The sequence below is a fragment of the Bos mutus genome, chromosome 13 (genome assembly GCF_027580195.1).
Source record: "Bos mutus isolate GX-2022 chromosome 13, NWIPB_WYAK_1.1, whole genome shotgun sequence".
In the NCBI taxonomy this organism is placed as follows: domain Eukaryota; kingdom Metazoa; phylum Chordata; class Mammalia; order Artiodactyla; family Bovidae; genus Bos; species Bos mutus.
The window spans coordinates 6,304,948-6,327,966 of record NC_091629.1 but is presented as its reverse complement, the minus strand read 5'-3'; the positions used below and the strand labels follow the sequence as shown (position 1 = coordinate 6,327,966).

Genomic DNA, 23,019 nt, shown 5'->3' with positions numbered 1-23,019 from the left:
AACCGAAAAGATGCTATCTCCTCAAAACAGAATACAAAGTCTATCTTCTCTTCGAGTAAAGTTCTTTCCTTTCCTAATTGAGTTGTACTTCCCCTTTGATATCTTGTGACTTAAATACTGAAATACAAGGTTAACCAGTAATAACATATCTTAAGTTAAATACAGAAGACTAGGGGGGAAGAATTGGTTACTATATACATAAATATTAAGAAAGATACAGAACAAATATTCATAACTACTAGTTTTCATTCTATAACTGGTCATGAGGTGACCAAGAGCAGCTAGTGTTTATCATTTTCTTCTCCCACTATCCATCACCATTTTGTTTGCCCTCTGCAGTCATCTCATCCAGTCACTGTTCCTTGCCTGACGTGTCTGTGCTTAGTTGCTCAGTTGTGTCTGCGTCTTTGCGATCCCATGGACTGCAGCCTGCCAGGCTCCTCTGTTCATGTAATTTTTCAGGCAAGAATATTGGAGTGGGTTGCCATTCCCTTCTCCAGGGAATGTTCAGGACCCAGGGACATCATATGTCTCCTGCACTGTAGGCAGATTCTTTACCTGCTGAGCCACTGGGGAAGGAAGCCCAGTGACTCAAACCTTCTTTACCATCAGCAGCCCTTCTTGTATTGTGTTGCATTAGCTTTCCATTAACTTTTATAGTATAGGACTCGGGAGTGGTTAAGAGGCACTCCAGGGACCTCGTGCATTCCAGACATACTCCTCTCCACCCCACTGTGTAGTAGCAACCCAGTTTCCACTGACAGTGGGGATCAATCACCAGTTGGGATCAATCACCATAACCAATACAGCAATCTCCTGCTTTGCCTGTTAGTTTACTGGCACAAGGAAGGCAAAGTGGCCAGGTGTTCAATTTCCAGTTTAATAGAACCAATGCTGCATTTCCCAGTAAAAGCACTCCTCTTTGGAACTCAGAACTCTATACTGGCACGCCCCAGAGTCGAAGATAAAGAAGAAAAATTTTTGCCAGCAGATCATTAGGGGTAAGTGAGAAAAGGTCACTTTATTTCCACCTCTTGAGCCCCAGACCTATGAATGCTGGCTACAGGAGAAACCCCACCACACATCTGTGACTGATTCAGAGACCAGACCCCATCTCAGAGAACATCACACCACCACTGCAAAGAACTGCCACCAGCAGGTACAGTGAGTCTTCAGAAGGACATTCCACTGTTCTATCCTTTCAGCTTCTTCAAGGTAATGGGGAATATGCTAAGACCAGGGATTCCGTGAACATGAGCCCAATGCCACATTTCACTTGCTGTAAAATCAATTGCCTGGTCAGAAGTAATGTGATACAAAATACCAAGACATAATTAAGGCATTCTGAAAGTCAATAAGGAGTTTTGGCAGAAACAATGCAGGAAGGGGAAGTAAATACATGCCCAGGGCAAGCAGCTTTTTCAAGGAGAACAAAGTATTGTCCTCTTCGTTATGGAAGTAGTCCAACGCAAACCACTCGCCACCAGGTATCTGGCTGGTCCCTCCAGAGGAATGGTGTCATCTTAGGGGTCACAGTGCGGGCCCTCTACCATTAGCAAGGTGTTCATTCAGCGGTAGTGGGCTCTAAGCCAGTCGTGATGTGTCTGAGCATACACACCATCTCCATGCCCGTCACTGTGATATCTTTTTCATCAGCCCTTTGGGAAAGGACTGAGGTAGACGGGGAAAGGCTGAAATCCAGACGTGATATCCTGTCCACCTGATCATTAAGATCCTTCTCTGCCGAGGCTGCTCTTTGATGGGCATTCACAATAAACCCAAATATTAGTGTCCATTTGGAAGTGTGTCTGTATATCTATTCCCCATACTTCCAATTATGTTCCTTCCAAGCCCATGATCAATTAGCCAAACAATTAGCTACTGCCATGAACTGAGGGGGTCCACATCTCTAACCATCTCTCTCTCCAGACAAAACAACTAGGTGTGCTGCTCAAAGATGTACCAGTGAGCGTCAACAAGGATTTACCATATAGCACAGGGAACTATATTCAGTATCTTGTAATAATTAATAATCTATAATGGAAACTAATCTGAAAGAAAAAAATATACATATATATATAATCATTTTGCTGTATATCTGAAACTAACACAATACTGTGAATCAACTATACGTCAATTAAAACAAAAAGATCTGCCCATAGAGGGAATTTCCCTTCACCACTGCGCTCCAGGTCACGGCTGACTGTGGCTATAGGGCTACAGATGCCCATGCTGGCACCAGCATATCATGTAGAACCATTTGTAAACTAAACCTAAATTGTTTTTTCCTCAGTTAACTGGGACTCCTCATGAGGCCGTAAGCGTGGACTGAGAGTGAAGAAGCAAAGAAACAGGAGCTTAAGTATACACCTTGTGGAGTATACATCACAAGAAAAGGTATATAAAACAGTAATAAAAGCAAGTTATAAAATGACTATGTACCTGCTTTTTTAAAAAGAAATGGCATATGTAAAGCAATTATCTTTCAAAAAAAATAATAAATATAAAAAGAAAAAAAGAAATGGCATAGGGGGAGACCACTGCCTCCCAGCCTATGATTCTAGGAGTGAACGAAGTACAGTTTTAAAATGTCAGTGAATCCACTGAAGTGTTTCCTCCAAGATTTGAACACCACGTGAATTTTAATTAACCAGAAGGGAAAAAGGAATAGAGTGAGAAAGTTTTCTCCAGATAGTTGAGGAGAAATAGTTCCTCCAGATAGTTCATTCTTGGCCAATGAAACAATTAAAGCTGTACATAAGAGATCTATAAATGGAGAAAAAAACAAACATTTAACACTTTTCCAAGTTATTCTTCATACAGGAACACATTCATATCTTTAATTCATACTCAAATAAATGCGAGTTTGAGAGGTAATTACTTAAGGAATACAAAGCATCGTTTCACAAACTACAAGGTAGAGTGGTAGTTAATACCATCACAATCAGCACCACCCTTAATTAACTGAGTGGGGAAAACTAAGCACTCCTGCTTTAAAACAAACAAACAAAAATCAAGGTTCTATAAATACCGACAAAAGTAACTTGTGCTACCACTGACTGCCTATTTCCTCACACCAGCTCACAAAACAGCCTCACAGAATCAGTACTGGAGGTCTCCATCCTAGACTGATTCACTCACTGACCACATTTTCCAAACCAAAAAATTACGAGCATGACACAGTCTGACAAACTATATTTTCCCCTAATTTCTTCATCTATTATATAAAAGTGTAAGAATTACAGTGATATTAAGACTCAGTTAACAAGTCTTATTGAAAGCAGCTAAATTTTCTAAATTATAGCTATTCCCAAAATATGTGAGACAGAGTCATTTTTACAAGTATTCCAAAAAAAAGCCTGAGACATGGACAGAGGGATATTCTATTCCCATCCATCAGTTATAAAACAGAGATAAAAGACATTTTATTAACAAAATACCACATACTGAATACAAACCAAATAACCATTTAGAAATCTAAATACCAATTAAGGATATACAATAATATTAAAAAGAAAGCCATCTAACAAGATATGTACAAGATCTGTATGAGGAAAACGACAAAACTCTGATGAAAGAAATAAAAAAAAACTAAACAGAGAGAATCCATTGTCATGCCTAAGAAGACCTGATACTATCAAGACATCACATCTCCCCACCATGATCTACAGATTCAACAGAACTCCAATCAAAATCCGAGGAAGTTACTTTGTGAATATCGACAAAGTGATTATGAAGTATATATGGAAGGATGATGTCAGACAGCTGAATATGATGTCCTTCGTCACATCTACCTTCAACAATTTTGCATCCATCCTTGGGCAAAAGGGAGCTGTGGGATCCAGGGAACAAACTGTAAAACCCAGGTGTAGTACAAGATCAAGGAAAGCTGTTTTAAAACAGACTTGTACCCATGGTCTCAGCTGGATTTAAAACTGGCTCTATACCAGAGGCCATAGCTACAGCCCCAGTTAGCTTTGGTTCTGACACCAGCACCAGATGCCAGGGGCATAGGAGGACTCTTACCCACTTGTAATCAGGTAATACATATACAGACATCAGTCTCAAGGGTCAACCATGCACTGACCTGTGAACCAGCTCCAGTTCCTTGCAGCTGCAGTTCAGGAGCCCCTAGAGAACACTAATTTAGACAATCACCCAGAGATGAGAGAACCTCTGTGAAAGTCCAGGAGTACCATAGAGAAGTTCCAGCCCACCACTGGAGCAAAAGAAATGTGAGATAAGATGCACTGGAAAGGGTAAGAAGAACAGTCTGATTTCACCCACTTCACACATCCCTCCAAGGCAGCACAGCTCAGTGCCAAGAGAGCCCTTCTCAACCAGCGACTTCTCTGCTGGGTCAAGTGAGGGCAGGTGAGGGAGCCCCTGGCTTCCCGGCTGTGGGACACACTGCAAAGCCCATTTCTTTCTCGCCCCATCCAGAATTCTGAAGTGTGAACAGCACCTCTAGGAGGTGGTGAGTGGCTGGTACACAACAAAACGGATGTGGATCCTACTGAGCATGTCAAAGACTCCACTAGGAAACCCGACCACAAGCTTCTGAGAACGCTTTGCCCACAGTGCCCCAAAGTGCCCAGCCTTCCATATCCCCACCTCATAACTGGCTCAAGAGAGCGCTCCTGATAGTGGCAGAGTGAGCTTTTGCAAAAGATCAGTGAGCACGCAGAGAGGCAGACTGAACCTGTGGCCTGGGAAAGACCATAAACTTGAGCCATAAGCACCACCCTCAGAAAAGCAAAAAACAATGCCTGTTACTTCACAGGATCAAAAGAATGCAAGCAAGCTTAAAAATTCTGTCACAAGGAGGAGCAAGATATTTAGAGCAGGCATATTCTTAGAAGATCTATCAAAGCCTTGGAATTCCTAGCAGATGTGACAAGATATTTCTCTCCTGCAGTCAATTAGTAAAGACTGAAAGAGCTGACAGCTCTACTTCAAGTGTGAAGACAGCAACACAAGAATTCAAAGAATATGAAAATTCAAGAAAAAAGGACACCATCAAAGGCTCACAATATTCCAGTAACCAATCCCAAAGACAAAGAGTTCTGTGATTTACCCAATAAAGAACTCAAAACAGTGTTTCAAGGAAACGCAATGAGCTACAAGAAATCAGAAAGATCATTTAATGAAATCAGTAAACACATGAACAAAATGTGTTTAACAAAGAGATAAAAATCCTAATAAAGAAACAAGTTCTGGAGCTAAAAAATGCAATCAATGAAATAAAAAATCCAAGAGACCATCAACAGCAGCATGGATCAAATAGGAGAAAGAATGTGAGAAACAGGAGACAGAAACTTCAAACACTGGAGAAAAAAAAATAATGAAAAAGAGTGAAAAATGGCTACATGATTTGGGGGATATGATTAAAAGAAACAATCTGTGAATTATTGGAGTCCCACAGGAACAAGAGATGGAGAAGAGGGCATAAAGTCTTTTTAAAGAAATAATAGCATAGGACTTCCCAAATCTGGAGAGAGATTTGGACACCCGAGTTAATGGACCAAAGACCTTACAAACACGTTATCAAAGAAGAGACACAGATAGCAAATACACATAGGGAAAGATGCTCCACATCCTTAGGGGAATCGAAATCAAAATGAGTTATCACTACACATCTATCAGAATGGCCAAAATCCAGAATATTAACAGCACCAAATGCTGGTGAGGATACAGAGCAACTAAACTTTCATTCACTGATGATGTGCATACAAAACTGTACAGTCACTTTAGAGGTGAAAACATAGGTACGTACAAAAACCCATACACGAAAGAGTATAGCAGCTTTTATTTATAATTACCAAAGCCTAGAAGCAACCAAGGTGTGCTTCATTGGGTGAACAGATAAACTGTGGTATATCCACACAATGGAATACTATTCAAAGCCAAAAATAAATGAGCTATCAAACCATGAAAGGACACAGAGAAACCTTAGATGAGTATTACTAAGTGAAAGAAGCCAACCTGAAAGGCTACAAATTGTATGAGTCCACCTATATAACAGTCTTTAAAAAGCAAACCTTCAGTTCAATTCAGTTCAGTCGCTCAGTCGTGTCCGACTCTTTGTGACCCCATGAATCGCAGCACGCCAGGCCTCCCTGTCCATCACCAACTCCCGGAGTCCACTCAGACTCAAGTCCATCGAGTCAGTGATGCCATCCAGCCATCTCATCCTCTGGCGTCCTCTTCTCCTCCTGCCCCCAATCTCTCCCAGCATCAGAGTGTTTTCCAATGAGTCAACTCTTTGCATGTAGAGACAGTAAAAAGATCATTTACTGCCAAGAGTCAGGAAAGAGGGAGAGATGAGTAAGTGAAAAACAAAGGATTTTCAAGGCAGTGAAACTACCCTGTACTATAGTATAATGGTGGACACATGTCATTCTACGTTTGTCAAAACCCAAAGAATGAAAAAGAAAACCAAAAACAAAGAATGTACAGCACCAAGAGTGAACCCTAAGCTACGTAAACAAACTCTAGACTCTGGGTGCTAATGATGTGTCCATGTAGGTTCCTCAACTGTAATGAATATGCCATCCTGACAATTCGATCTTGGTGTTGATAATGGGGTGGCTGTGCATATGTGGGGCAGACAGCATATGGAAATCTCTGTGCCCTCCATTCAAGTTGGCTGTGAAGCTAAACTTGCTCTAAAAAGTCTATTGGGGGAAAAAAGTGAAAGAGAAAAAAATAAATCCATTCACCTCAGTATGTTAGTTCAAGCACAGTTCTGATGCATCAGCAGTGTAACTAGTGCAGGCTGTGGAACAGAGCTCAACAAACTATGACCCTCAGGCCAAATAGTTACCTTCGGCAAACAAAGTTCTATGAGAACACCTTCACAGCTATTAATTCACATGCATCTATGGCTTTCTTACTACAGTGACACAGCTGAGTAGTTGTGACAGACCCCTTGGCCTGCAATGCCTGAAATACTGATATTACCTGGCCCTTTGGGAAAACACTGACCACTCTTGCTCTGGAACAGAGATTTCCAACCTGAAGTGGATAATGACATTCCCAGTGAGCTTTTTAAAAAATTCCAGAGCCCTAGACCCAACCTAATCCTTACCTCCCCTCTAAAAAGACTACAATTTAATTGGCCTAGGGGTAGGACCATTAGCTATTACTATACCAACAGAAAAATGTGTACAATAAAACAGGAAAATATACAAGATAAAAATCAGGATACCCAATAATACAGAAGATAAAGGCAGGACCCTAATACACAGACCACAGAGACCACAGAGAACTACATGACAAACTGGAGCCATAAGTCTGGCTCTGATCTCCACGAGTCTGCAAAGAAACAAGATCACTACAGGATTTACAGTATCCGTGAGGTCAAAACATTTTGGTGAAACTCAATTTTTTTCTAAGACTTCAGCCTGACTGTAAAAGGGAAGCTTTATTATAATTTTTCTCTGGATTGTGAACATATTTATTCTTCTCACCTTACCTCTTAGCCCAAAAAACAAACAAAAATCCTCAGAGTGGCAGGATTTCATACAGACAGTACCCTGCTCCCTGCCTGCCTTTCTTCTCTTTTTGGCGGGGGGGGTTGGGATGGGGTGGGGTGGAGAGTGAGGCAGGAGGAGTAGGGAGAATAAGGATGAGTGTGAAAGAAATGCACCACTAAACTGGAGATAAGGTGGCTCTATATTCCACATTATTAAATACAAATAATAAGCCCACTAATGCAAGGAGTCCCCAAGTTATGACACATGGTTGATACAAAAGTGATTTATTCAGACCTGTAATTCACTTCTGCTACATTTACCCACTTTTGAATGACATCTGTTGATTATACCAAATGGGTCCACACAAAAGAACAGAGTATATATCAGGACATAGCAAAAGCACAATTTCACCTTAACAATGTTACCTTACATTTAAAATGTGGTTTCTCTGTTTTCCAAGCTGGGAAACACTACACTGGTTTTCTACAGTTGAAGGACAGTAGTTGAGGGATATTTTTGACCAAGCCTTCATCTCCCCCACTACCCTCCCTGGCAACTGACATTATCAAAATCAAACAACTTTCAGCTCTTTCAAATGTGCCCTGGTGCGCATTTTGTACTTACTACCTAGATCCCTCGCTTGTCAACCTCCCCTTCCGTGTTACTCATGACTCAGACAAATTCACGCTATGAGGCATTCAAACTTCCCTGAAACCCCCAAACACTGCTCTGTTCCTTAAAATTCTCTCTACAAGATCCTTTCTGAAAGGGGGAGTTCTCAATCCACATGTCTAAAAATGCAGCGATCTGTAACACAGGAGATTATGACAGAACATCAGTTAACATCAGAAGGAGAAACTTGCCCCTCGCCTCCTGACCCAACAGTACACAGCCAAGAACTCAGGGTCCCTCCCTTTCCTCTCTCCTGCTCCCCTGCTGCCCACGCTGCCAGCTAACATCAAGCCGTATTCCTATTCTCCAGCCCACTGCTCTGCCAATCAATTCAACTGTGGAGGAGTAAAAGCTGGAGTGTGGTGGAACCAACTGTGTACTAACAGCTGAAAAAGAGAAGGTCTATAGATTCACTTCTATGACTGCAAATTACTTTCTGTGGGCGTACTAGCTTTATGCTGGAGAACGGTTCCAGGTAAAATAAGTCATCTCTGAGTTCTCCCTTTCCTATCAACCGTATCCCCTTTACCAAGCTTCCTGATTCTTCTGGCACCTATTCCGTCCTTTTCTCTCTTAACTACAGCTATCTCAATTCAAGAAATACCCTTTATGTGTGGACAGATGCAACCGTCCTCTACCTGGTCACTCTGCATCCTCATCCTCCGAGCAAAAAGTGCAAGGATACAAAACAGACTGACAGTGGTTGGGAGGAGGGGTAGGCAGGCAAATGGGAAGGAGGAGGAAGGGGGACTTTCGGTTCTGCTTTGACTGCAACTGAATTATGAGAATCTTTTACAGCGATCTTTTCATTACCTATGTGCTCCTTAAAAAAAAAAAATGCTGCTTGACATTTGTTCTTTGCATAAGCAAAATTCTACTGACTGCCAAAACTAAAACCAAAAACCTTTCAAAAGCAACAATTTTCTTCCATACAGAATGTTTCCTCTTCCCAAAATTTAAGGCTTTATAAGCTATGGTTCAATGATTTTTCACATAACTATACTACATATAATATTGACATCACAACACCTAGGAAAGAGTCTTTTACAGAGAATGCAATTAATAACTATTTTTTGAGCATGAAATAACTATTTGTTGAGTTACTTTTAAAACAGTTCTACAGCCTCAAACACTCTTCCTTCTAGCAAAGAAAAATAAGTAGTCACAGCCTATCACAACAATTTCAGGCACAAGAAAATTCAGATAATTCACCACCACTCACTATCATCATGCAAGACCAGCCTCCCCCATCTCCTCTTGAGCTCTTTCCAATCCATACGTACTCCAGCCTCCTTCCAATCTGTTCTCCACTCTAAACACGAGTCATCTTTAAAAAGTAAAAATGATAATGCCATCCCATTGCTTAAAATTCTCAATGTCTTCTTATCAGCTTCAGAAAAAAAGACCAACACCCTTAACACAGCCTATAAAACCTTAATGATCTGGTCCTCACCTAACTCCTCTCAGATCACTATCCTCTCTCTGCTCACTATACTCTAGAGCACAAGGGTTTATATTAATAACTCATTCAAAATCATTCTGCCTTCCCTCACCTTTGGGCCTGCACATATAATGCTCCTGGTTCCCTCTGGTAGGGACAGCGCTGTTCCTTCCCTCACAATTTCTTGGTTAACTATCAATATAGCCACCCTTCAGATCTCCATCCCAGCGTTCCTTCCTTGGTTTGCCAGGCTAGGTGGAACCACCTGACAGGACACTCTCATGTCAACATGTGTTTCCTCAGATAAAATTTATTACAGCACGTGATTGATTAGTGAGGGAGGCAGAAATTATATCTGATTTGCAAAATACACTCAGGGCATAATAGGCAGTCAAAAATTGCTGAATAAGTAAATAGGGGACAAACTAATATATTCTGTAATACAATGAAGTACATTACATATAATTATGCATGTTTCATTTTACTGGGCATTCCCATGGTTCCAAACTTAGAAACTTGTAAAAATCTGCCTGTTTTCTTTAGGATTTTTATGGCATTCTCTGATTATTCTGAAAGAATGGGAGTATCACCAGTCTGTCTCCCTAAGCAAGCTCTGAATATGATTAATTATTAATTGTAATGAAACATGGAGCTGAAAACAAAAAGACTTCTCAACCTTTATGAAAGAGAGATGGATTAATCCAAAGTTTTTTTTATTAAAAATATAAAAAAAGCCTAAGAGGAAAAATGCCAGAGAAAGAGCTGAAACAAAACAAAAGGCCAGTTTTTGTTGTTGTTGTTTTTGTTTTTGTTTTAACTTTTTCTCCCACTTTAGTTGGGTTTCTTTTAAGACATAAATAAATCAGTACAGAAAAGGCATATATGTACCATCAGATCAGATCAGTCGCTCAGTCGTGTCCGACTCTTTGCAACCCTGTGAATCGCAGCACGCCAGGCCTCCCTGTCCATCACCAACTCCCGGAGTTCACTGAGACTCACGTCCATTGAGTCAGTGATGCCATCCAGCCATCTCATCCTCTGTCGTCCCCTTCTCCTCCTGCCCCCCAATCCCTCCCAGCATCAGAGTCTTTTCCAGTGAGTCAACTCTTCGAATGAGGTGGCCAGAGGTAATATCAACAATGGATTTCTTCAAATCTAATTTGGAACATACTCAAATTAGAAAAAAATTAAATGATTACTATAAACAATTTAAGATCAGTGTTTCATATTACTTTATAAAAATCATATAATGTAAACAACTTCCTATTAATCAAATAAATTTATTCAAACAAATTACCAAACTTTGGACTTGGGTAAGATTTGGAGAAAACAGATATATGAAACTAAAACTATTTGGAAATTAGTGCTGAAAAGTAAAATATACAGAGGAAAACTAACACCCAGAATATAAGAAACTATCAAAAATGATTAAAACAGAATATGCTGTATTAACAGAATTCTTGCAGAAGGAACTTGATGTTAAGCCTTCTAAACCAACTATTCATATCAAAGTTTCTCCAAGTGTGGTCTGCAGGCTACTGAGGATCCCTCACACCCTTTCAGGAGATTCGAAAGGTCAAAACTATTGTTTTCATAGTAATACTAACGCTATTTGCCTGTTTTTCTGACAAGATGTCTTTTAATATTCTGTGTAACAAAAGGAAAAATACTTTAAAATAATTCTGCTGCATTCTACGTATAATAGGAAAAAACACTTGTGCAAGCTAAGTAAGTAATTTTTCCATGGAACTTCAAAAAACAACTTCAAAAACTACGTGTTACCTCGAAAGACAACTGACAAACTATGGTTAATCAGACTGGACATTTGGCAGACATCTTCCTTAAAGTGAATGAAGTAAGCCTATCATTTCAAGGAAAATTCTTGTTTGTTTTGTTTGGCAATGTTTGTTGCCAACAGTAAAATTCGAGCTTTCAAGTAAACATTAGAATTTTGGAAACCTTTAATCCACCAATGTGAGCTTGGAAGCTTTTCAATACTTAAGACTCATGAAGATCTACAGTGATATTAATGAATGTGATTTTTTTTTTAATATCCTATAATGGAATGGGTCAACATTCAGAAGGATCCACATAACTAAGTGAACAAATATTTTCCATCCAAATGACCCATGCAATAATTTTTAATGTACTGGAGTATAAAATGTTGACATTGTTTCAGAATCCACACTGCAACAAACCGTTAAGAACTACTATCTAAGTTTCGATACAATATCAAACAAAATTATCCACAGTTCTATACATGGACTATTAAAATACTTCTCTTTTTCAAACTACATAAGTGTATGAAGCCAGATTTTTCCCATATACTTCAACCAAAATAAAGTATCACAATAGGTTGAATGCGGAAGTAGATACAAGAATTTAGTTGTCTTCCAGCCACACACTGGAGAAGGCAGTGGCACCCCACTCCAGCGCTCTTGCCTGGAGAATCCCATGGACGGAGGAGACTGGAAGGCTGTGTCCATGAGGTCGCTGAGGGTCAGACACAACTGAGCGACTTCACTTTCACTTTTCACTTTCATGCATTGGAGAAGGAAATGGCAACCCACTCTATTGTTCTTGCCTGGGGAGTCTTGATGGGGGAGCCTGGTGGGCTGCCATCTATGGGGTTGCACAGAGTCGGACAGGACTGAAGTGACTTAGCAGCAGCAGCAGCCACACACTAAAGAGATTTGGAGTCATAAAACTATGCCACTCTTTTCAAACTTTTTTTTGTTTTGGAAACCTATGGATATTTTTCAAAATATTACTATTTATATTATTTATGTTAAAACCCATCACGTTATTTTAAACGAATTAATAAATGTTTTAAATTTCTCCATTTTAATTTTTTATACAGTACATACCGATAAATATAACCCATCTAAAAAACGTTCTCTGGGGTCTTTAGCTTTTTTTAGGAGTATAAAGGAGTCCTGAGACCTTTACATTTCGATACAGTTGATATATACTGTGAAGAGATAAAGACAAAGATGTTCTAATTTAACACAATCTCACTTATATTTTCTCTCCTCAGTAAGACTGAACTTATTTATTCAATGACAAAGTAAACATTTCAACATACAAAACAGAAGGAATAAGTGGAAGTAAATCAGAGGGTTTTTAAGAGGAAACTGAAGAAATAACTCAGAAACAAACAAATGAAAAGCACCGGAATTACAAGACTAAAAAGTCAGAAGCAAACTAATAAAAACCATCAGAACTGCAATTGGACATAATCTAGTTTAAACTTGTCCTTTTACAGAAGATAAGAGTTAGCAGAAGGAAATGGCAATCCACTCCAGTATTCTTGCCTGGGAAATCCCATAGACAGAGGAGCCTAGTGGGCTACTGTCCATGGGACTGCAGAGTCAGACACCACTTAGTAACTAAATATCAACAACAAAAGAGTTAAAGGTTGGTTAAAATACAACTAATTCGTGATAGAATGAGGATGAGAACTAACCTTCCAGACTTCCTGAATAGTCCGTGTAAACTTTCCCGAGCTCACATACCAGGCAACGGGCAGGCACTGGAGACATGGGCATGAACAAGACAAACCTGGCACACCTGCTTTCTTGGAGATCAGCGTCCTGTCAAACAGATGTAACGCGTGCACAGAGGAAACACACTGGATTCTAGGGGAGCACGGAACGGAGTATAAATTGAGCTCGGAGGGAAGAGATCTCTAAGAAAGTAACCTCGTTACTGTCATCTACCAACATCCTCATCACTCCCTCTTTTGCTAAGGACTCATTAATTCATCACCATTCCTGTCATTATTATTAGTGATGTCAACATTCACTCAGATAATCCACCCCAAACCCTGGCCTCTCAGTCTCCAGACTTCCTGAACTAAAACATTTTTTTCTTTATCACTGTCAAAACCCTCCATGGTCATCACTAGTATTTACACCATTTTCAAAAATCTAGATTTTTAAAAATCCTGTATTCTGAACATCCAATTTCTTCTTGTATCTCTGCAGTTCACCTGCTCTAGCACCTCAATTTAAACAATCCTTAGATTTCACAGGACTTCCCATTCACTAATTGTCCCAGTTTTTCACTATCTACTTTGCAACTAAGATGTGCTCCAAGTATAAAATACACATCAAATTCCAAAGACTTGGTACTTTAAAAAGAACGCAAATATCTCATTAACAAACTCTGTTGATTACTTATTGAAATAATTATATTTTGGATGCACTGAGTAAATAAAATGTTATTAAAATTAATTTCAACCTATTTCTTTATACTTTAATATGGCTATTATAAAAATTTTAAATTAGATATGGGACTCACATTATAGTTCTATGAGGCAGTGGTAATCTATTCTGTGATGACTCCTAAATGTGGATCTCTAACTCTGACTCCTCCTTAAACTCCAGAAGGACTATCTACCTAGCCTATCTACTTCACTGTCAAATCTAATTCGGACTGAACACACATCCACAAGTGCACTCTTGATAGCCCCCCGCCCATGTGTAGCCATCCACTGACACAGTTACGAAAATAATTCCGACTAGGAGTCATCCTTCAATTCCTCTTTCCCTCATACCGCATAGTCAATCCATCAGTAAGCCCTATTCAGCTCTGCCTTAAAAACGGCCAACCTCTCTCCCCTGAATTCCTCAACCCATAACAAAGTACAAGCAATTCTCATTCTCTGCCCGGACTAGTATAATAATACCCTTCCTCCTGGAAATTCTGCTCTTGCTTTCCCTTCAGTATGTTTTCCACTCAGTTGCCTGAATGATTCTTTCAAAAAGTAAATTAAGTACTGCAATGATAATCCCATCACACCTGGAATAAAATCCAACCACTTTTCAAAGCCTACATGTGATCTGACCCCTGACAATCTCTCTGACTCTCTCCCACCAGTCTCCTTCTCATTACCCTGTAGACATTACCCTTAGAGAGATTTTTCCCATCTCAGAGCCTCTGAACTTGCCTTTTTCCTAGATCCTCACAGGGAAGATGCCCTATCCTCCAGGTCTCATTTCAAAGGTCACTCCATAGAGTGTCACTTCCTCCTGCCCAATCCCAGGTTTCTGCATCCTGTCACCCTATTTAACTTTCCAAACAGCACTTCTCCCTATGTGAAAGTCTGGTTTTTTTTAGGGAGGGGGGGTTGGGGATCCTCTGTCCCCTCCCCTCTATAATGAAAACTTCCTAAGGGTAGGAACTTGGCCTCACTTACTATTTTATCTGTGGTACCTGGAAGGTACTCAAAAGATTTTGATCAAATGAAGAACGATGAATGAATGTGGTAATTTTTCACCTGAACTACAAGACCTGACACATAAGTGATATTTAGACCAAGACGAACAATTTTTCTAGTTAGAGAACACCGTTTGCAAAGGTAGAGAAGAATCAAATTTCAAAAAACTGAAAGGGCGTTATGACTGGTAAGACTAGAGCAACAGAATGAACATAGCAAGACTAGAAAGACGGGAGCTATACCATATATGGCCTGACAGGCCTCACTGCGAGGCTGCATATTTATGAAGAATCACTGACTAACTTTTAAGCAGGGGAGTGACATGATCAGATTTCCATTTTGAAAGTGCCGGTTAAGCCACAGTGTGGATAATGGGGATGTGATCAGAGGGGATATGTGGTAATGTAAAGACAGAAGCTAGAGCAGTTGCTAAGCTTTACACTAGGGTAGTACAATGGAGACAAAGACTAATTTAAAGAGATATTTAAGAGGAAGAATCAACAGGACGTGGTACAGATCAATCAGTGGTGGTAGTTGGGTAAGGAGGTGCCAGGGAAGCATAATGGAGGAGCCAAGAGATGAATAAACAAAATGTGGTATTATATACACACACTAGAGTATTACTCAGCCATAAAAAGGAATACAGTACTAACACATGCTAACAAGTGAATGAACCAAGCTTAAAAATATTACACCTAATACAAGTCAAAGAGACACAAAAGGCCACATATTGTATAATTCCATTCATATGAAATATATAGAATAAGTAAATTAATAGACACAAGGCAAATTGGTGGATCCCAAGTGCTGGGGGCAGGGTGGTTGAGATGGGGACAACCTGCTTAACAGTCTCAGGCTTTTCTGAGGAGCAATGAATATGTTTTAGAATACATCAAGGCAGTGGTTGCATAACATTGAATGTACTAAATACCACTGAATTGTATACTTTAAAATTCCTGGTTTTATATTATATGACTTATAGCTCAATTTCTAAAACTGCATTATGAAGCAAATAATACAGCAATATTCTAATCAATCTATGGCAGGAGTTACTAACAAAACTGGTTGTAAATTTAAAATATATTAACAATTCTGAAGCTCTCTACTCCTTACTGTCATAAATAAATTATAGTAACATTCATTATCTTTTTCCCCACATATAGCAGTTGTGCAGTGGATTTAATAAGACTTTTATCTTGTAGAGATACATATTAAAATATTTATGGATGAGATGATATGTCAAAGATGGACTTTACCAGAACAGTAAAGAGACAGGAGAGGATGATAGATGGCCATGAGCTGGCAATCATTAAAGCCAGATGATGAACATTTGGGGGTATCATTATACTATTCTCTTTATTTTTGAGTACATTTGAAATTTACTATGCTAAAAATTAGTAAAATAAGACTTCGGGGCTTCCCTGGTGGCTCCACCTGCCAATGCAGGAGATGTGAGTTTGAACCCCGATTCAGGAAGATCCCACATGCCACGGAGTAACTAAGCCCATGCGCCAAACACACATAACATTCCTTAGGATGTTTTGGTTTTAGGTTTTTTTCACAAATACTAGTTCACTACCAACTATATCTCAGAAAACTTCATTTTGTAAATGAAGAAAATTGGTAAATTAGTTAAGCGTACCTATTTGAGTACTTTAAAAAACTTCAAGTCTCCTTTCTATGGAATTAAAGTATGTGTCAGCTATTTGCTTTAAAAACAAAATCCAGTAATCACCATTTTCCAAATGCCTTATCTTCTTAATTTTGCAGTTAAAAAAAAAATCCCTTATTTTTAGCATGATGTCGTATTAAATAAATATTAAGGTCTAAAAAGTTTTTAGTTCCAGGGCTTGACTTCTTTATTCTTCAAAATATTCTTCAAAAACCAAGCCGTAATTTTAGTAAAAGTTATAATCAACAATAAAAGGCATTAGAAAAAATACACAGCTCCCCCCAAATTCAAACTTTTTAAATGCTCCAAAATTAGCTTTTAACTATGACTTTTACCTTACTTTTTGTACTACCACTATTTTCATGGAATTACAGTCTGTATCTCTTCTAATATTTGACTCAACCTCTTGTCCCAGTATTAGCATCTTCCTCTCTGGCTAATACATTCTTGTCTGCTAACTCACAAATGCCTAATTCCTAGAATATAATTTAACCTAAGATAAACAGAGTTATCCTAAATAGCCCTAGAGGGACTTCCCCAGCCATCCAGTGCTTAAGACTATGCTTCCACTGCTGATCCCTCTTCAGGGAACTAAGATCCTATATGTCAATAAATAAATAAATAGCACTGATCAGAACTCAAATGGTCCAAACATCTCTTTTCTACTTTAAGGAGTATTAGCATTCACCACCTATCAGAACCAACTGGAGAAAGCACACACACAGAAGAGGAATTAGAAAAGTGTTCTTATTTGAAGGGATTATTTCAACAATTTTCTAAAAAACAAAACAAAACAAAAAAAACACTTCTCTCCAAAAGACAAAAACAAGCTAAAACTGAGAATCTAATCACAGACCAGAACTAGATCACAGTATCACATGTAAAGTTCTTAGTGGTACTGTAGTTACAAAGTGAAAAAAAGATGTTTGTTTTAATACAAACATTCAAATGATATGCAGCCCTAAAGAATATTCAGTACTCTTGAGAGCATCAGTAAGAACTGGCATAAAACTCCACTCTTACGAATGGACTTTCTTTAAGACCTAACATGCAAGGTCAGATTCTGCCTGTTTAGTGGCAGCACTGTGTTAGTTGCTCGGTCATGTCCAACTCTTTGAGACCTCATGGACTCCTCCGTCCATGGGATTCTCAAAGCAAGAATGGGTTGCCGTTAATGTTCAATTAATGTTATGACACGATATAGGTCAATCTAACAATTAACTGAGGAATTTCCATAAAATTATCTAAAATTCCATTCTGTTTATTGAGATATAACACTACTAGTTTCAGGTGTGCAATATAATAATTCATTATTATTTGTATATATTGCAAAATGATCACCACAGTAAGTCCAGTTAAACATCACCACACAAATTTACAAGTTTTCTTTCTTATACTGAGAACTTTTAAGATTTACACTCCTAGCAATTACACAATATTAACTAGAATCACCATGTTGAGCATTACTAAACCCTAATTCATGTATTATAGATTTCCAAACTACATCTCTAATTTCTCTAATTTTTCAAACTACTGTTTTACTCAAACTTTCAAGTACAATTAAGATTTCTACCATTTCTAACCTGTCCTCATCTCTGCAATCATTCTGACTGTCTTTACCTGAACACAATTTGTGTGGAAATCAGAACTACTCGAAATATTTCAAGATGTTTTTTGTTTTGTTAACGTCTACTAATTTTTCTAAAAATTTCCTTATCACAATTGCAAAGCTGATTCAGAAGAGGAAAAAAAAAAAGGCAAAAACACACAAGAAAGGAAAAGGGACCAGTGAGCTCAGTGAAAAACTAGCCTACAACTCCTGTAATTCAATACTTCAAGTGCCAAAGCTACTGTATTTTGTGATTCAGGCAAGTTGCCAAATTACAAACATACCTGTTCTTATAGTATAGCGTGGAATTCAGAGGAAACAATAGTTAAATAGTTGTGAGGATCCCAGACACAACCCTCAAGAGTCTGTTTATTTCATGACATTTCTGGACTCCTTCGCATCTATAGACAGTGTGATATGGAAAGAGTATGGCTTTTAGAGCCTGTGAGAGTTACAGAGAAATCCCGACTGCCAATCCCTAACTGTATGATAAAATAAAAACTGATTTATGTTTTCCGAGTCCTAATTTCTTCATTTGTAAGAGAATACTGTCTATCACAGAGTTTTTGCAAGGATTAAAGATAATACAAATCAACCAGCAAAGACTGGGACAGAGTAGGTACTCAATAAGCAAAGCAGGTGTCTTACTCTTCCCTTTTCTATTACCCTCTTCATACATTCTTTTTATCCACTTAGGATGCAGAATCAGAAAATCTGGGTTTGATTCCAGGCGCTATCTCATACATGATATGGAACTTTAGGCTAGGTATTCAATGTCTCAGTACCTCAGATTGCTCATTTGTTTAAAAAAGAAAAGGAAAGGAGAAAGAAAAAGATCATAGAATTACTGTAATACCTAAGTGACATCACTTTATAAACTGGAATAAACTATAGAGTATCAAAAGAGTCAGTTTTTACCTACTCCAAAGTGCTCCCACTCAAAAAATTACCTGCCTTCCAAGATTATCAGTCTAATGAGCAAATGAATACAAATAACATCACAGGTACAGGAAATCAAGCTAAACTAAGCAGCTCACTGATGGTATCCCCTCATCCTCCCAGACTTCAGGATATACCTGTTGACCCCAAAGAAGCCCCTATGGGGGGGATTCCAGAGGAAAAAATTAAAAAGTTGAGAGGTAAGTAAGACTTTCCTGTCCTTACTCAACCTATGCTGAGAAATCTTTCGTAAACAGTTTCTGCTCCTTTTAACTTGTATCTCCTTCCTACTCCCCTAGAGTCCCTATGATAAAGGCAGTATGGACCCTGAAGTGGAGTGCAGAGAACTGGCCAGAACAAATGAATTCGAGTTGAACAGTGACTGTCCTTGACATAACCACCAGAAAATTCTAACTAAGGTAGAAAAAGGCAAAGATTTTTCTTTATATCTAAATAAAATACACTATTTTGAATACTATTTTCCCTAAGAAATTCAAAAGCCCTGTCCTTTTTAAAAGATAGCAGACTCTTCTGAGGAGTTTTGCTATTAATAATAAAATTTAATAAAGTCAACAGGATCAAAAGAGCTAACAAAGTGCTCAAGGACTCAACTGCACTACAGCCAAAAGAACTTGCCAGCTAAACACCTTACCAGAACTGTACTTCCAAAGTGTAGGAAAGAAACAAAATCACAAAACTAAATTCTCAGGATGAAAATCACTCAGGCAATAATTTAACTCACCTTGGGTATAAAAAAATTCTCAAAACACAAGTGACCATATACTTTCTCCAAGTGAAGCTATGTTTACACAGGGTGTTGGCCACTACCCAGTCAGTCATAGAAGGGATACAGAGAGATCTCAAAAGATTTCCAAACGGATATTTCCAGTACTATTTGTCCCCTCTCCACAGCACCATGGCAGATCACAAAATCAGCTACCACCACATCAACTTCCACAAAGTGCATGTCATCTTTGGAGCCTGTCTGAGCCTCCTGGGAAAGCAGCTAGTGACCAGCTTCAGGAGCCCAAAGGTACAAAGATAAACACTGCTGTGTGTGAATTTCATCCTTCCCTCTCCCCTCCAGTACTTCTGAGTATCTCATTGGTGTTGAGGATCACAAAAAAAAAAAAAAAAACCAACTTGGGGCCAGTGACAGTGCATCTTAGCACCATGGTACTAACATGCTTAAAAGACCACAAGAGAAACAGAATGATTTATTTACAAATATAATGAAATTTTACAGTGCTTCAAAATTACATGATGGTAGCAAGAAGGGAAAAGAAAAGGGGTCAAGGAAGAAAAAAAACCAAAAAAACAGCACACAACTACGTGAAAAAGAAACAGTCAACAGACAGGTTAAAACACGTAGCAGTTACCACACCATGTATTTGTCAGATTTCCCAACATGCAAAACAGAAAGAAACCAGCCCTTTATGAAGCGCCTGTCTGCTGACTTCTACAAAGAAATGACTTCTCTAGAACGTGGGTAATTTAACTTTCTGTGCTCTTCCTTTGGCTTTCAAAATCTTTAATATCTGCAGCAAACTGAGATTCACCTCAATTTTAAGGTTCTTCATGTGAAGTTAAATAAAACGCGTTTACTTTTAATATCGATAAACTGTAAGATAGCGTTTCTATTTGAAAACTATATTCACATTCCTACTAGATTTAAGAATATTTTCTTAAAAAAAAAATATTTTCTTAAAAGCCAAATATAAAGTTTGCAAAAACAAGTAATACAGTAGTTGGGGCAGGCACTCAACAAGTTTATCAGTGGAATTTCTAAACTAAAAGCCTGAAAAAATTTATGAGATAAATTCCTAGTAGTGCTACTGAAAATACGATGTTACTAATATGGGAATTGAGAAATATTCAAAATATTCTGAAAACAGTATCTCCTTCTAAAAATAAAGAGGAAAAGTATTTGCCAACACAGAGACGATTGGTTCTTAAAAATGATAATCGCATGGGATGCATTTCTATAAATACTTTAGTTCTCAATTGCAATAACCCCAACCTTTCAAAGCACGTTTTGGTCATGCCTTTCCACTAACAAGCAAGTTTTTCGTGCCATTACATTGATTCAAAGGACTCTGCTACTTTTATTTGCTTCTACTGCAAACTGTTAAGTTTACGCAGTTAAAGATCTACAAATTAAACTATCACACAACATAATTCACTTTCAAACATTAAAAGCAAACAACCAACCCCTGTCATAGAAAAGTGACAAGAATTTTCTAATAAATTTACAGTAACATATTTGACGTTACACTTGTAGTTCGGAGATTCATTCTGTCCATGTATTTAGGATGGAAAGAGACAAACCTCAGGGAAAAAAAGCAACCGGCGATTATACCGTTCTATTTTTACTTAAGAAGCCACCAGTTCAAGAACTTTTAGGGAAGAGAGAATATTCAAGCCATTTTTCCAAGTAGTTAAGGATAATTTGTGTTTTACACTAACGACCGCCCTAACAGTCTCTAGAATATATTGTGGTGGGGGCGGAAGTGAAATTGATGAGAGGGAAAAAAAACCCGACTTGAAAACCGACAGGCAGGCAGATTTACAAACCTTCAATTAAAGGGAATTCGGAGGTTAACTTCTCTACGCCCTCCCTCGCTCCCCACCCGCTTCCTCCTCTCCTCGGGGAGGTCTATGTGATGTGACTCATGACCAATTTTTTTAAAAAAAAAATAAATAAAAGACACACCCTCTGGGCTGAAACTGACATAATCGCCCCACCCCACCCTCCCCCGATGCACCCCCGCTTCCCCTCCGGCTCCTGACTCTCCTCGTCCCGGCCCTCGGCTAAACGCTCAGTCGGCCGCTCCGAGACCCTCGGCCGGCGGCGGGGGACTCCGGGACGGAAGCCCAGCGGTGAAAGGCGGCTGGAGAGCAGCGCGGTCCTGGGGGCCGAGCCCGCGCGGGAGGAGGACGGCAGCGGGGCGCCGGGCTGCGGCGGCCGCGGCTCCGGGATCCCTCGCCCATTTTCTCTTTCGGCTTCTTGGGGTTTCAACCACCGCAGCCACTTCCTGTATCACAGCCCGACTTCCCCGAACCTGGCCGCTCGCTATCTACCCCGGCTGAGCTTGGGGTTGGGTCTGGGCTTTGGGGTTGCCGCTGGGGTTAGGCAGTTCCCCACCCCGCCCAGTGGGCTGGTCACTCGGGCGGCCAGTGGCGGGTCCTCGGCCCGGCCGGCAGCGCCCGCCCGCGCGGCTCACCTGTATGTAGTTGTTTTCACAGTACTCCGCTACCCGGGTCAGGTTCTGGTAACTCTCAATCAGCGCCCTCTTGCCGGACGGGATTTCCTCCTCTAGTAACATCTGCAGCTCTGCCATTTTCCACCCCTCCGCATCGCTTCCTCTCGCGTTAAAGAGACAGAGGCAACAGCAAGGTCCGCGGAGGCTCCCAGCACCTCACAGCCCGGATACAAACCGCCTGCCCGCCCTCCCGCCTGGTATTGTGGGACAGCACCTCCTCCTCTTCCTCCTCACTTTCTCCACCCGCCTCCACCCACTTCGCGCAGGCGCGGCAAGCTCGTTCTCTCGCGAGTTTTCCTGCCTTTCCCTCCCTCTTTTCCGGACCATGGGATTTCCCCCCACTTTGGCAAGGCCTTCTGGGAATTGTAGTCTCTCCATGGCTTGCTGCACATCAAAGGCGCATGCGTCCAGGGAGGCTCCGAAAAAGACTCGGGAGGAGAGTAATAAAAGAACTTGGAAAGAGGGTGGAGGTTTAAATCCCAAGTTTCTTGACAGCTCCGGGAGATGGCGCCACAGGGTGATTCTAGAGAATGAACCGGGTTCCCCGAGAAGGCTGTGAAGCTTGGCAGAATTTGATTCACTAGGAATCAGATATTCTGACAAGGATTCAGATCAGATCAGTCGCTCAGTCGTGTCCGACTCTTTGCGACCCCATGAATCGCAGCACGCCAGGCCTCCCTGTCCATCACCAACTCCCGGAGTTCACTGAGACTCACGTCCATCG

General features: G+C 39.9%; 1 protein-coding gene across 11 annotated transcripts in view; it reads right to left on the bottom strand.

Annotated features, from left to right (window-relative positions):
- ABI1 (abl interactor 1) overlaps positions 1-22,521 on the bottom strand; it is an 87,864-nt gene extending 65,343 nt beyond the window's left edge. For 5 of the 11 annotated variants that reach the window (XM_005906472.3, XM_005906477.3, XM_005906481.3 and 2 more), the window contains exon 1: positions 22,257-22,519. In XM_005906472.3, the coding sequence (XP_005906534.1) occupies positions 22,257-22,373 (117 nt within the window). In that variant the 5' untranslated portion in view covers positions 22,374-22,519. Of the gene's footprint in view, positions 1-22,256 lie in introns of all 11 variants that reach the window. The other 6 variants (XM_005906473.3, XM_005906480.3, XM_070380939.1 and 3 more) reach the window with 4 other exon arrangements.
- Positions 22,522-23,019: the final 498 nt, after the last annotated feature.